The sequence below is a fragment of the Vipera berus genome (genome assembly GCF_964194415.1).
Source record: "Vipera berus genome assembly, chromosome: 4".
NCBI lineage: Eukaryota > Metazoa > Chordata > Lepidosauria > Squamata > Viperidae > Vipera > Vipera berus.
Window position 1 is genome coordinate 74612352 of NC_138206.1, and position 15263 is coordinate 74627614.

The following is a 15263-nucleotide window of genomic DNA, read 5'->3' on the forward strand; positions in this document are numbered from 1 at the left end:
GTATTATATTTTTTTCTTGATATGAGGGTGTATTGGTCAAAAGGGGTGAAGAACTCAGCAGAATTAATTACAAGAAACTATTAACACTATGAAGTTTACATTTGCTGGTCTCATGTTTAATCCTATCAGGTGCTAGACACAGATATATAAGCTAATCATTCGGCTGGGGGTTATCAGCAGAATTAATTACAAGAAACTATTAACACTATGAAGTTTACATTTGCTGGTCTCCTAGCAGGTGCTAGACACAGATATATAATCTAATCATTCGGCTGGGGGTAACCTGATTGGTGGGCGATGTGATTTTTGACATAGCCAGAGTGTACAAAAAGTAGGATTCATACTGACCCCAGACACGTTTGTCAGTTTCTGGCATATTCATACCTCTGGACCCCTGTGATCTGCTAAGAAGACCCTCTTTACAGAATGGATGCTACAAATGTAAGTAATTTTATTGCTAATTTTTGAAACATTGTTCCTCTTAGCTATAAAAAGTGTGTTTATAATATTCATGGCCTGTTTGTTTTCTTTTACTAGATGGAATTAACTGATTCTGAATGTGTAAGGGGTGCAGATCTTGTAAGTAGTTTTGTTGCTAAAATTTTGAAACACTGCCCTTCTTAGATATAAAAAAGAATGTATTTATAATATTCATGGCCTGTTTGTTTTCTTTTACTAGATGGAATTAAGTGATTCCGAATGTGTAAGGGGTGCGGATCTTGTAAGTAGTTTTATTGCTAAATTTTGAAACACTGTCCCTCTTAGATATAAAAAAAGAATGTGATTATAATATTCTTGGCATGTTTGTTTTCTTTTACTAGATGGAACTGACTGATTCCGAATGTCTAAGGTTTTATAATGGTATTTGTTTTTCATACCTACATACATTCAGATTCTTACAAAAATTTCTGCAACATTTCTGACCATTGGGTTTTTCTTTTCCTTCAGAATGGGAAGGTGATCAACCATTTGTGGATCTCACTATACCCACAGAGCAGGAAGGACCCCGGCATGGCATGACCCCTCAACCATGCACAAGCCACACAGCACAAGAGTTAGGAGGTATAACATCTAGCATTTTATCCAACTACAAATCCATTCGTAGTATTTTATAATCTAAAAAAGGGGTGTGTTTGTATTACATTATTAGGAATGTAGGTGATAACATTTTGTTTGTTTGATTAACCAGGGCCGCCCTGCAAAAAAACAAAAATGCATGGAGGCGAACTCCCCACATCCCCAGCAGACAGTGATAGTAGTGAACCTACGCCTGTATCTCAACAAGAAGAGGAGATAAATCATTCTATGCCCCAGCTACAAAGCACTAACTCTGCAAACTCTCAGAATTCGAACAATGTTTATCTGGATTTGGTGCAAAAGTGGGAGCATCCTATCCGAAATTTCATGGCTGTGGAATACTATCAGCGATATAGATTCGTTAATGTTGACCAAATTTAGTCTTCTGTACATGCTATAGATGCTATTCATAATGCTATACAGCATGTTTTGAATAATGTTGCTAGAGACATAGGTGCAAATGATTTTGTTCAACTCCGGTTGGATGCAGATGGGTTAAATCATCCTCTCTTTTCTCTGAGGAGGAATATGGATGGTTTAAATGCTGATGATTTTCTGACCAGTATTGAAAATCTGCTTCAAAGTAAAGCAGAGATATTGTGGGGGGGGAGATTTACAATTAGTGGTTACCATTGTGAGGAACAATGAGGGGGGAGGGCTTAGGAGAAAAAGTACTGGAGAAAAAAAGACGTCACCTAGTAGATTTCAATGTGGAAGGCGCATTTCTGTGTTTTGCTAGCTGCTTGCTCTGGCTCATTGGCGGGGGTATTAGTAATGAAGAAATTATTACCAGGGTCAGGTGCTGGTAATGACCTATAAAGCCCTAAATGGCTTGGGTCCGGAATATCTAAGGGAACACCTGCTGCTGGCATCATCTTCCCATCGTCCTGTGCGCCCCCACAGGGAGGGCCTTCTCAGGGTACCGCCGGTTAATGAATGCCAGGGGAAGGGCGTTCTCTGTGGGTGCGCCTGCCCTATGGAACCAACTACCCACAGATCTTAGGACTGCCCCCAACCTTCGCTCATTTCGCCGGGACCTGAAAACTTGGCTCTTCGATCTATTTGGTCCAGACTGTGGGGTTGTTAATTTAACTGGGTTTTAGATTTACTCTTGGGGCTTGAGTTTAATTTGTTTTAATTGTTTTTATTTTTTTGTATTCATGGTTTTAACTGCCCTGTAAACCGCCCTGAGTCCTATGGGAATAGGGCGGTATACAAATCCAATAAAATAAATAAATAAATAAATAAACTTCACATCAGACTGGGTATTTCCACAGAAAACATGGTTAACGTTTCTCAGATACACCTCTTTGAAAAAGCTTTAGGGGTTACTATAAAGATCTTGTTTTATCTGCAGGACAGATGGAGGTTTTTTGTTACAGGCCTCCCACAGCAAGAAAAAATAGTGTTTATATTGTTACACGACAATCATTACTATGCCATCAAAAATATAAAGGGTTTCCTGGGCGAACGCTATTTCTGTAAATTTTGCCACACCCACTATCACCATAAATTTAGTCATGGTTGTCAATATATCTGCAGATCATGTCTCAAGCAAGAATGCAAGCACGTAGAGAAGGAAAAGATGCGCTGCTATAAGTGCAAAGTGGTTTGTCATTCTAAGGTATGTTTTGAAACTCACACACAGCTAGCTACGGAGGGAAAAGTTTACTGTAAGAGTAAAGAATATTGTGAAAAGTGTGGGGTTTACGTCTTTACTCCCCACGTGAAATGCAAGGAACCCAAGTGTGGGCAGTGTTCCGAGAAGGTTGAAAGTTTGGAATATCATTTATGTTTTCTAAAAGAGCTGGTCCGGCCACGAATTGGCCAAAAGTACATTATTTATGATTTCGAATGCTGCCAAGAAACTGGCACACATATACCTAATTATGCATGCGCCAGGGATATGTTGAAGGATGATGATGACGAAGATGTTGTGATGTGGGATTGTTATGGTGTTAGATGTTTGGATCAGTTTGTAAAGACATTTATAAATGATAAGTTTAAAGGATGCACTTTTATCGCTCACAATGCCAAAGGTTATGACGGGTACCTAGTACTGAGGCAGTTGATCCGGGAAAAGGTTAGGGTTCAGCTTATAAGCCTGGGAGGGAAACTTCTGTGTATCACCCTGTCGGCTTACAAGATCCGTTTTATTGATAGCCTCTCATTTTTGCCCCTTAAATTAAGTAAATTACCCAAAGCTATGGGGTTTCAAGGCTGCAAAGGATATTTCCCCCATTTGTTCAATACAATGGCCAATCAGGACTACGTTGGGCCGCTCCCTGAAGCCAAGTATTATAGCCCTGAAACCATGATGCCCGGGGAGAGAGAAGAATTCCTGAAATGGCACGCTGCTAATAGAGGTACTGTATTTAAACTAAAGAAGGCTCTGGCTTACTATTGCAGGCAGGATGTTGATATACTAAGAGAAGCATGTATTCGATTTAGGGAACAGGTAATGGAAATGACTGAGCGTGAGTTCGTCAAGAGGGGCGGTGGGGATATTGTTGAGGAGTTAGTGATTCGTTGATTGACCCCTTCCAATATATCACACTGGCGTCTGTCTGTATGGCACAGTACCGGTTCATGTATTTGAACAACAACTCCATTGCTTTGGCTCCTATGGATAATTATCACAAGACACAGAAAAGGTATTCAGCACCTGCGATACAATGGTTGATGTACATAGAGCACACTGAGAACGTCAATATCCAGCATGCCCTGAAGGGGGGTGAAAAACAAGTAGGCAAATATTTTTTGGATGGTTTTGCTGTCATAAATGACACCCCCACAGCTTTTGAATTTTATGGTTGTTTTTTTCATGGGTGCCCTGTCTGCTACTCTGAAAGAGACTTCAACAACTTACTTGGTTCAACATATGGCACCCTGCACAGCCGTACTAGGATTAAAGAAGAGGACCTCAGGAGCCAGGGTTATGCTGTGTGCTGCATCTGGGAACACGAATGGAGGGCCTTGGTGGAGGCTGACACCTCTTTGAAGCAGTTTCTGGTTGAGAATAAGCTCCCAATACCTTTGATACCTCGAGATGCTTTTTTTGGTGGTAGAACAAATGCTACATGTCTTTACTACAAACCAAAACCTGGTGAACAAATCTTATATTACGATTTCACCAGTTTGTACCCCTTTGTGAATAAGACCAAGGAGTACCCAATTGGCCATCCACAAATTGTCTACCAAGATTTTGGGGACATAAAACAATATTTTGGGTTAGCCAAAGTCAAAGTGTACCCGCCAAGGAATCTCTATTTTCCTGTACTACCCCACAAATCAGGGGGCAAATTAATGTTTAGTTTGTGTGCAGCCTGCACAGAAAAACTGCAAACTACCCCCTGTAAACACAGTGATGAGGAAAGAGCTCTGACTTGGACATGGTGCACTGTTGAATTGAATGTAGCTTTAGAAAAAGGTTACAGAATTGTTGAAATCTATGAGATCTGGCATTTTGAAAGTACATCAAAGGGGCTATTTTCAGATTATATTAACGCACATCTCAGACAGAAACAGGAGGCCAGCGGCTACCCTGACTGGTGCAAAACAGAACAGGATAAAGAGCAATATATTCATGATTATGAAAAGATGGAAGGCGTCTGCTTACGCCGTGAGCACATTGAGGTAAATCCTGCTAAAAGGCAGATTGCCAAACTTTTTTTAAACTTGCTGTGGGGCAAGTTTGGTCAGAGCACCAATCACCTGACAACATCTGTGGTGACAAACCCTGAAGAATTATTCAAATACCTTTTTGTGCCCTATTATGATGTTTCCTCCTGTGAGTTTGTGGATAGTGAGACAGCCGTTGTGACGTGCCAAGAACCATCCCACCAAAGCCTCATGTACTAACGTATTCATTGCCAGCTTTACAACAGCGTATGCACGACTGGAATTATACAGGCTGCTGGATGGGCTGGGCAATAGATGCCTGTATCATGACACCGATTCAGTCATTTTTGTAAGCAGAGAGGGGGCGTGGACTCCACCTTTGGGTGATTATTTAGGACAGCTGACAAGTGAGATTCCTCCAAACACTACGATAACAGAGTTTGTTGCGGCCGGCCCCAAAACGTATGCCTATGCTTTGTCCAACGGTGAAGCGGTGCTAAAGGTGAAGGGGATCACACTAAACTGCAGTAACAGCAAAAAGGTTAATTTTGACAGCTTGAAAGATTTGGTAGATGATTATTGTCTGTCTGGTGCAGAGAGAAAAAAAGAGATCAGGGTAGAACAGTTGGGGATTGTTAGGGTTAAGAAACAGTGGTCCCTTGAAACGCGGGTCCTCCAAAAAACTCTAAAAGTAGTGTATAATAAAAGGTTATTAAAGAGCGAAGATTACTGTATGCTACCTTACGGTTATTAAGGATGGCAGAAAATATTGCACAATTTGTACACCCTTTTTCGTGTATTATAAGCGGTCCGTCCAATTCTGGCAAATCTTTTTTTATCAAACAAATGTTAGAACATGGTGGTGTCATGTTGTCTCAATTGCCTCAAAATATTATATGGTTTTATAGCCGTTGGCAACCTCTGTACAAAGAACTGCTTAATAAATTCCCTTAAATTACATTTATTGAGGGGCTTCCGTCTTCTTTTGAAGATGATGATTTGTTTCCGCCAAATCAAATTACTCTACCTGTGTTAGATGATCTCATGACATCGGCCAGTGAGAGCGATCAAATAGAGAAGGCATTTACACAGTACGTTCATCACAGAAACCTGAGCATTATTCTCATACTACAAAACCTGTTTTTTCAAGGCAAGAAAATGAGAACAATAGCTCTGAATTCCAAATATTTGGTTTTATTCGCCATATCCGGGAGATGGGAAGTAGAGGGCCAGCCAGTGTTCACCAGGCAGAGTGTGAGGGTGGGTATTTACAATTAATCCAAAAGGTCTTTTGGAGATCTGTCTCTGGGGTAGCAGGTCGCAAGGGTAGACCCCTAGAAAGGTTTTATTTCCAGAGAACAAGTGGCGGAGTTGCAGTGTGTCCATACTCACATATAATCAAAGAGCACATTCCTTGTGTGACTTATTTCAATAAGGTTTTCGAAGATTGCATAGAGAATCATGTTGACGGTGTTGGGGAGGGGTTGTGCAAATCTAATTTCGGCTCTGAGGTTACCGTTCCTGATCAAAGAATAGTGCTCAGAGCACCCCTGATCAGGACTCAAGTCAAAACAATACAAAGTATACCCTCGGTTAAACTCTTCCCTACTGATTAACAGCGGCCTGTCTTTCATGCCTTTGCCTGTGGCCTGCACCATCTGCATGTACTCTCTCACAAAACGACCGTGCTCATAATCAGGCTGAAGAGGCTTTGCAGGGATCTGCTCGCCATCACAATGCAAGGCGCAAAAATTGACATTGCAGTGTTGAAAATTTAACGGATTTCTTTCATAATCCCCACTAAAAGATGCATTGTCCACAAACCCAATCACTAATTGTTTAGGTAGCTGACCCAGAAATAGATTTTCCTGATTACACACAAGGCTACCTGCAGGAATGCTGTAAACCTTCATTCCCACTCGATCAACGGGGTATTTGGCATTGGAGGAGAGCAAAGCTTCTGCATGACCAAGGCGCACTCCCGGGGCTACTTTTACACGCTTTACAAAGAGAGATGCCGCCAAGAGTTGCACTTTGTAATTCTTGTTGCCATCCTTCATCACACAAAATTCATTTCTGCTTCTTGTGAGTTTGACTTTCACATCAACACCGTTAATTAGCAGTCTGTCTTGAAAAAACAGATCACTATGCAGAGGCCCTAGCAGGTCCCATTTACGACTACCGGCCGTCTGTCTTGCTCTCGCTTTGAAACCGGAGTTCCCAGTGGCTGTCAGTAGAGTACTCTCCATGAGGTCCGAGTCATCTTTGTAAAAACCGCCAGCTGTAAATTGGGTGCCCAGCGCATCACCACCAAAGTTCAGAATCAGTTCAATCATGGCCCGGTAAGAATAGCAATGATGGCTCTGTGTAATGAGCCGATCTCCCAAGGTAACATCCAGCTGATTAAACAGTGATGCTATGGGGTAGTTGGTCAGGGCCACCCTAGCCCCGTCATCAATATCGGAACCGTCAGCCTTTACAATCTTGCAACTCACATACAGCAGGGTGTTGTTTAAATCCGTGTAATGTTCACCATGCCCCGTGATAAAAAATTCCAGGGGAGCATTGGGTGTCAGCGCTGATAAAGGTGGGATCTCAACATAAGTACTGTTTTCAATACTGGTCTGTGTAGGTGCCAGTTGAAAAAGATCCAGTTCTGATTTAACACATTCCTCTGAAGCAGAATGAATAAATGCCATATCGTATTAGAATATGTCTTCCTTGTCACAGGGCTTCCTCTTCTGTGCACGTCTCCTCTTGGTATGGCGGGTCTTTTTCACAAGTCTTCTCTTTTTAAACGGAATAGGCGGGCCCAATGCGTAATTCTTCTTGGTTATGATCATCCCTGATCCATCCTGCCCCTCTCAACAACATGGGATACAAGATGACCCGCGACATCTCTGGCAATGTTTTTGGCAGCAGATTTCACATGCGGCTTAATGATTTCTAATCCTCACCTCAAAAAGGGCATTGCTTTTCAAAAAAGCCCACGGAACAGGCCCCCTAAACCTGTCCCGTACATAATGGGGGCTCCTCGGAAGCCTGGAAGGCCCCCGCCAGCTTATGCCCTGTAGTAAGCCACGTAGTCTTGAGGGTTCCCGTGCTCCTTGATCACAACCATCCTTCACTTTTCCGAGGCCTAAAATGAAGCTTGACAATCACCTTCCCGTGATAAAAATGCACATTTTTGTCCTGATCGGTTTTGATTTCTATGGTAATGGTATCGATGTGATGTTTGCTGATCGGTACATAATGCGGATGGTCATAGGTCATTGTGACGAAATCATTGTCTTGCCCTCGCACAGGCACACAGCACAGTAACGGCACATAGAAGTCGCCCACTATCTGGAGCTCTACAATGTCTGTGTAAACATATAATGTACTGAATCCAGGGAACAACCCTAACAGATGTCCGAGATCTCCGCTAACTAGAATGGTGTGCGGTTCGTCTCCTTTAAGATTAATTTTTCGACCCACTGAATCATAATGTAGGGTCGTCTTAGGTCCGTCCTTGACGTTTGATATAACCTTGTTCATATTTTCTAACAGATGACCCGCTTCTCAAAGAAAAATGCCATCTCTTTCTCTCGTTAGCAATTTCAAAATATCCAGGTGAAGTTAATGTGTGCCAACTATGCGGATACTGTATCTCTGCTAGCACTACTTCCCACGCTCCTGGAAGATCCAGCGCTCTCGCTAATTGTATGGTAAAATTAGAATTTTTGTTTTGGGGGAAAATTGCTGCTGATGCATTGCTGGGTAGGGTGATGTAAAACTCCTCCATATCAAAGATGTTGTACTTCAGACTCCTTAATCCAACTGTTGAACTTTTCTGGCCAACCCTGCCATTTAACCAGGAATTCTCTTTGTTTGCCCCTCCCTCTTTTCCGTAATATTTTTTCAATTCTGTAGACGCGTTCTTGATCACTAGGAATTTTTTGCAGCTCTTCTGGGTAAAAAGACCCATGTACCGGCTCTTCTGCATAATCCATTAATCTATATACATCCCTTTCTCTCCGCCTAACCCTTTCTTTGATGATAAATATTTCATCTGTAAAGGTTTGCTGATATCCCTTTTCAAACTTCCCCTTTAGCCTGGATATCCTAACGTGATCCCCCACCTTAAAGTTTTCTGCCTTTCTGTCCAATTTTACAATATTCCCGTATAGACGCATCCACACATCTTTTTCATTAGATTGTTTCACCATGTTGGGGGCTGTCCAGATACTGCGATGGTAAGCGCTATTGTAACTCCGCATGAGGGCTGGTAATACATCCACATACCTGTGTGTATTTTTAGCTGTGAAAAATCTCCAGAGCTTGTTTTTCAGAGTTCTATTAAACCTCTCTATAACCGCTGCTTTAGTGTCACTATGTGTGACAAAGTGATGTATGCCATAGCATTCAAAAAGCTTCTTTACAGGCTTGTTTAAAAATTCTTTCCCGGCATCCGACTGCAGCTTTCTGGGCGCCCTTCCTGATTGGAATATACTTTGGAAAGCACCGGCAACCCCTCGTCCAGACTTATCGGTTAAACAGACTGCCCAAGCATATTTGGAAAGCACATCGATTACCGTTAAAATAAATTTTGTGCCGCTGTTTTCAGAGGCAAAACCTGATAAATCCACAAGGTCAGCCTGCCATTGGCAATCTATGCAGGAAACTATTGTCGCGTTCCTGGAGAATTTTATTCTTGCAGGCTTATGCAGGGTATAAGCTTCTTGACCGGAAAGCCATGTCTTGACTTGCCTCAAGGTTAAGTTTTTAAAGCGTTTCCTCCCAGCCTCAAATAGGGGTTTTACTCCACCATAGCTACCTTCCGGCAAATAATACAGTTCCTTTCGTACATTTTCACACTTCATTCTGCACGGTTCAAACCTTACAATAAACACACTGCGCTTTAGCACAAACCTTTTATTTGTAATTTAGACGCAATTATCATCACGTTCATTTACAGAATAATATCCTTCATCATTACTATCATTACCGGGGTCATCTGTATCATCAGTATCTTCATTCTCTGTAGGCATTGTACATATACAATTCGATGCGCCACAATCACATTCTATATAGCAGTCATTTGGAGTATCTCTTTTGAGATCAAGCTGTAGACAACCTGGACAATCAGACGGACACGGGGCTAGGTAATATCCGGGGAACCCACCTGTTTAAAAATGCAAAAATAATCCGTTAGTAAAAGCCTCTTTAACTCTCCTTTTATTATATAATATTAACAGCAGCATGCATAGTAAAAAGACAATTCATTTACCTAGATCGACCTCTGCATCCTCTTCATCACTTGAGATGTTTGTTATTAAGGAGGCGCCGGCGTTATAGCTATACCCCGGAATAGAACCTGGAAAATGTATTTAGCCATTAGCAATCACATCGTTAACGGGGGTTATTGCGCTCTACACATTTGAACACATAACAGGTTTTTACTTACTCGGTATGGCCTCATCTTCACGACACGCCATCTCCCGCACGTTACAACAGGGCAAGCGACATCCAGACAAGGTAGACCAGGAGTAGTGCGGGGTTTCATCACGAACATCACAGCACATCTTATGGCAATCTTTCCAAAGAGATTGTGTCGCCAACCAAGATGCAGCAGGTTTTACACCCTTTTTATTATTTCCTTCACAAGTTCCCATGACGCTGTTAAAATAGATCTACGCTTTACAGTTTCCGAGTTGTCTGTGGCCACGTGCATGCTCTATAGCAAGAGCTTACAGGTCATGTCCAGACATGCCCACAACAAGCATACCTAAAACATCAATCTGTTCTGGCCAGTCAGAAACGCTTCACTTTTGCTGTAAGGTTAGAATAAATTTTATTAAATCTCTGCTATGAACGGTTACGCGTACATATGGATTCGAGGGAGTTGCAAATGCCAAAATATACATCTTTAGATTTTTACAAAGGTAAAAAAACAGCTGTGGGCTTTAAAAGGTCTGTGGTTTTTTCCCCCTACATTCAGGGAAAATGTTTTTAAAATTTCCTGGTTTAAATGCAAACCCTGGCCGCCTTTTAGGTGATCATTTTCCCCACCCCCACCCCCAGCTTTTGAGGTATTGATTTTTAAAACTCCACAAAAATTAAAAGCATCATTAGGCTAGAATGATTAGAAATAAAAAGCTATTTTTTAATTACCACCCCCCCCCAAAAGCAGGGTTTTGTTTCCCAAAAACACAGGTCTCTGTGTTTCTTTTGGATTTGCACGTCCATGGAATTAGTCTAGGGTTAATGTAATCAAGTACACAGAAGCTTGACCGCCACATGTTTGTTGATGGGATTAGGTTCGGCAAGCACCATCTGGAAATAGGGCTATGACCTTACACCACACCTTATCTGTTAGGATTACCCATGCTTATTTTGATGGGGTTGGGCCGACACGTCATATCCGGCTAGGGTTATGGCCTTGTGAGTCCTGTACCATGAGGGGTGGGGGTGTGGATTATGCACGTCACATCCGGGGAGGAGGGCTGCACACGTCACTTCCGTTTATGGGCATGGCCTGGTGACATCATCAGCACGTGGCTTTGTTTACTTTGATGATGTCACTGATCAAAACTACTGATAAGTTCCATTAAAAGTTTGTATGTACTTATACTACTGATGGAAAACTAAAAATTGGGAAAAACGAATAACAGGACATTGATTGAATGTAAACATTGAATGTAAAAGTAATTAAGATATGTATAAGCTAAAAATTTATTGATAAATGTAATAATGATGTTTTTATTTAGTTGATATAATAACTGTATTAGCTTAAATATGAGATAGTAGATATTAAGGGAAAAAGAGAGGTTGTAGTTTGAGATTTGTACTAAAGATTTTTGTAGCTTACTGAACTATTGATGAACCCAGCCACCATGTTGCTTTTTAAATACCTAAATGTAAAATTAGAAACTTAATAAAAATATTATATAAAAAAGAAACACCATAATCTGGGTGATTAATGATTTGTTCTCTAAACAAGTGCATTTTGTGCCTTGCCAAAAGATCCCTTCCACCCACACCTTGGTTAAGTTTTCATCCATCACGTCTATAGGCTTCATGGTACTCCTGCAACAGATAATTTCCAACTGCAGAGTGCAATTTACTTCCAAATTCTGCCAGGAGTTTTTAAGACTTTTTGGGACATCCCAAGGGCTTAGTTCCAGTCATCATCTGGAAATGAATGGGGGTGTGAATGTACAAATGGGGTTCTAGAATAATACCTGAGATGTTACATAAATTACCAATAGAACAATTGGACAGACCTCCTCCCACTTGCTGAAGTAGTCTACAATAACTCTGTACATAGCAGCACCGTTTACCCTTTTCGTGGCAACCGGACAGGACTTTGTGCCCATGCTTGAGCTGCCTCTGGCCACTCCCCATTTCGTCTTTAAAAGAATGGGTTGCCCAGCTGCAGAATTCCTGGCCAGTGGTCAGAAAATCATTGGAGGAAGCAAGAGACACATAAAAAACATGCAGACAAAAAATGAACAAAGCCCAAAGACTTTAAAATAGGGTACCAGGTCTACCTGCATCCAGTTTTGGTCACCACGATGTAAAAAAGATGTCGAGACTCTAGAAAGGGTACAGAGAAGAGCAACAAAGATGATTGGGGGACTGGAGGCTAAAACATATAGGGAACGGTTGCTGGAATTGGGTATGTGTAGTTTAATGAAGAGAAGAGTGAGGGGTGACATGATAAGCAGTGTTCCAATATCTCAGGGGCTGCCACAAAGAAGAGGGAGTCAAGCTATTCTTCAAAGCACCTGAAAGCAGGACAAGAAGCAATGGATGGAAACTAGTCAAGGAGAGAAGCAACCTAGAACTAAGGAGAAACTTCCTGACAGTTAGAACAATTAACCAGTGGAACAACCTGCCTCCAGAAGTGGTTAATGCTCCAACACTGGAAGTTTTTAAGAAGAGACTGGACAGCCATTTGCCTGAAATGGTATAGGGTTTCCTGCCTTAGCAGGGGGTTAGACTAGATGACCTCCAAGGTCCCTTCCAAATTATTATTATTATTATTATTATTATTATTATTATTATTATTATTATTATTATTATTATTATTATTATTATTATTATTATTACCTCTCCACTAAATACCTGCAATCCAGACAGCCTTCCCCAAAACTGGAACCAAAGTACATTGGCTCTGTCCCCATCAAAAGCATCATCAACCTGGTCACAGTTGTGCTCCAACTGCTGAAATCACTTAGGCTCATTCACCCAAATTTCCATTGTAGTCTACTAAAATTGGAAACTCGGTTCCCTTTGTGCCAATTCTGCCTCCACCCCCAAACCACTCATGATTGAAGAAGAACATTTTGAAATTAAGCTCCAGAATCTAGCGATGTGGGAAGACTTTTCCCCCTTCAGAAACTGAATGGGTGGATCTTAAGTATGTTAAAGTGGCTAAACTCCTCAAATATTTCCATAATCAGTATCCTGATAAACCAAAGTAACTCCCTTATCTAACCATATACCTACCTTGTTTCTCTCTTCCTTTGCTATGTTTTTCTGTTTGTTTTGCAGGACTGATGTCTTGGTCAAAGAGGGCTGCATGTCAGATTCACCATCTTCGGCTTGGCAGCTTGCTGGGGTTCTGCCATCAATCAGGGAAGGGAGAGGGGAACAAATGGGCAATAAAGTTGTATACTTTTATGATGGGAAATTGGGAGGGGGAATTGATAGTTGAGGAAGAACAGAGTGCTTTGGAATCCAGTTCATCCTGGCCCACTGGCATCTTCAAAGCCGTTTGCCCTGAGAATGGAATTTTACCAGCACAAACACCTCAGCATTTCCCAAAATATCTTGACGGTGCTAGATTGGCTACTCATGAATGGACATGGAGGGGGGGGTGTAGGGGAAACCAGGGGTTTAGTTCTGTATTGGTGTGTGGGAATTTTAGATTCCACTTGACTTACTGCAATTAGCATAACTTAGTAAAAGTGCATTTTCACTTCAACAAAATGGAGTTGAGAATTTTACTTTCCTCAGAGATTAGACTGGGGCAGGTCTGACAGTAAAATTATTACTGACAACATTCTAATATCATAAAATGATAGCTTAAAATTCTGCTCCTAATGTTAAATGAGGGAGATTATGCTATTTTTGTAATAAACAGCAATGGCAGTTGAACAAAATTTAGTTACTTTTCTGGCAATAATCTCACACTTGGAAGAATCAAACTGGTATCTATTTTTAAAAGTGCAATTAAATATTTAATGCCAATTTAAATAAAGGAGAAGGATATGTGTTATTAATTTTATTTCTTCCAAAGAATATGGGACTATATGGACTTATTTAGGCATGCCTTGACTCTCTTCCACAAGAAATGACGACAGAATATTGAATCTTTCTAATGGCTTCTAGTTTGTTTTTGGGTGTGACTTGAGGTGCTAGTTGCTACCTACAAAGCCCTATATGGCATAGGGCTTGGTTACTTGAAGGACCACCTTTCTCCCACAGTATCTTCCTGGCTGGTTCAATCTGGCAAGATGGTGCACTCTGGCTTCCATTGATTAAACAATGCCATATAGCAGAATCCCAGAAGCATGCTTTCTCTTGTAGCATTATCTGCCTTCTGGAATGAGGTTGCCCCCAAAATTCAAATGGCTTCCACCCTTATAGTATTTTTTCGCCTAGCTTTTGACAAGGAATGACTGATGCCCCTTTTCTCCTCTTTTGTTCCCTCTTTGTTTGGTTTCTTTACCATCATTGTACTTTTGTGCTGTTTTTGTTTGCTCTTTGTAAATTTTTTCAACAATTGTAACCACTGGACTTCCGGTGGTGACGCGACGCCGAAGACAGCCGTTTTCGGGCTGCCCGCTCCGCAGCTGTGTTTTTACATCGTAAACAGCGCCGATCAGCTGTTTAGATGGATTTGAAGCCCCCTCCTCGGGAGAAGAGGAGGGGGTGAGGCCCCAGGTAGGGGTTGAGCTCTCCGGGGCCGCCTGAGCTGAGAGTTTGGGCGGCTGAAGGATTGAGCCCCCCCGAAGCCTGGGGTGCTCCGAGCTGCGCAGCGCCCCTGCTCCGGGATTTATGGAGCAGAGCCAGGCGTTAGCAACCACCCCTGCCAAAAGGAAATACTTTTGATTGTCAAGATGCAGGCAGAGCGGTACAGGAGGTCAAGGTGATGTGGACTCTTATCTTTACTCTCTAGCTCAATGGATTTTATAGCTTTAAAGTGAAAGTGCGCAATAAGTGAAAGTGGGGGAAGATGGCGGCTAAAACTTCTAAAGCTCTTCGGAGTGTGGGGTCTTCCCTGGTGCAACAGACCTCATTGCAAGCTTTGCTTCCTCCTGCACCTCCTTCGGCATTGACGCTTAAGGATTTACAAGATGCTCTTGGAAAGCATTCACAATTGATGTCTGACATGATGGATGAAAAGTTGAAAAAGCTGGAGGAGAAAATGGAGGAGAAAATGGAGAAATTGGAGAAGAAGATGGAAGAGAAGTTTAGAGCAATGAGGGTGGACATGTTGTCTATGATTGAATCTGTAGCTGAATGTGTGCAACAGCTGGATGTAAAAGTGAAGGATCTCAGTCAAAAGAACTCTA

The 15263-nt window shown here is 41.7% G+C and overlaps 2 protein-coding genes across 2 annotated transcripts; one reads left to right on the forward strand and one right to left on the reverse strand.

Annotated features, from left to right (window-relative positions):
* The first annotated feature begins 39 nt into the window (after positions 1-39).
* Positions 40-2333, forward strand: LOC308668286 (uncharacterized protein). The gene is made up of 5 exons (XM_081328069.1): positions 40-579; positions 680-721; positions 822-861; positions 949-1062; positions 1190-2333. Exons 1-5 carry the CDS (start codon positions 538-540, stop codon positions 1456-1458), a joined length of 507 nt encoding a protein of 168 aa, XP_081184195.1. The 5' UTR covers positions 40-537; the 3' UTR covers positions 1459-2333.
* A 3753-nt stretch (positions 2334-6086) lies between these two features.
* On the reverse strand, positions 6087-7397 carry LOC308667236 (uncharacterized protein F54H12.2-like; the record flags this gene model as incomplete). Its single annotated transcript, XM_081326379.1, has 1 exon — positions 6087-7397. The coding sequence occupies one exon, from the start codon at positions 7395-7397 to the stop codon at positions 6087-6089; it is 1311 nt and encodes a 436-aa protein (XP_081182505.1).
* Between the last annotated feature and the right edge of the window lie 7866 nt (positions 7398-15263).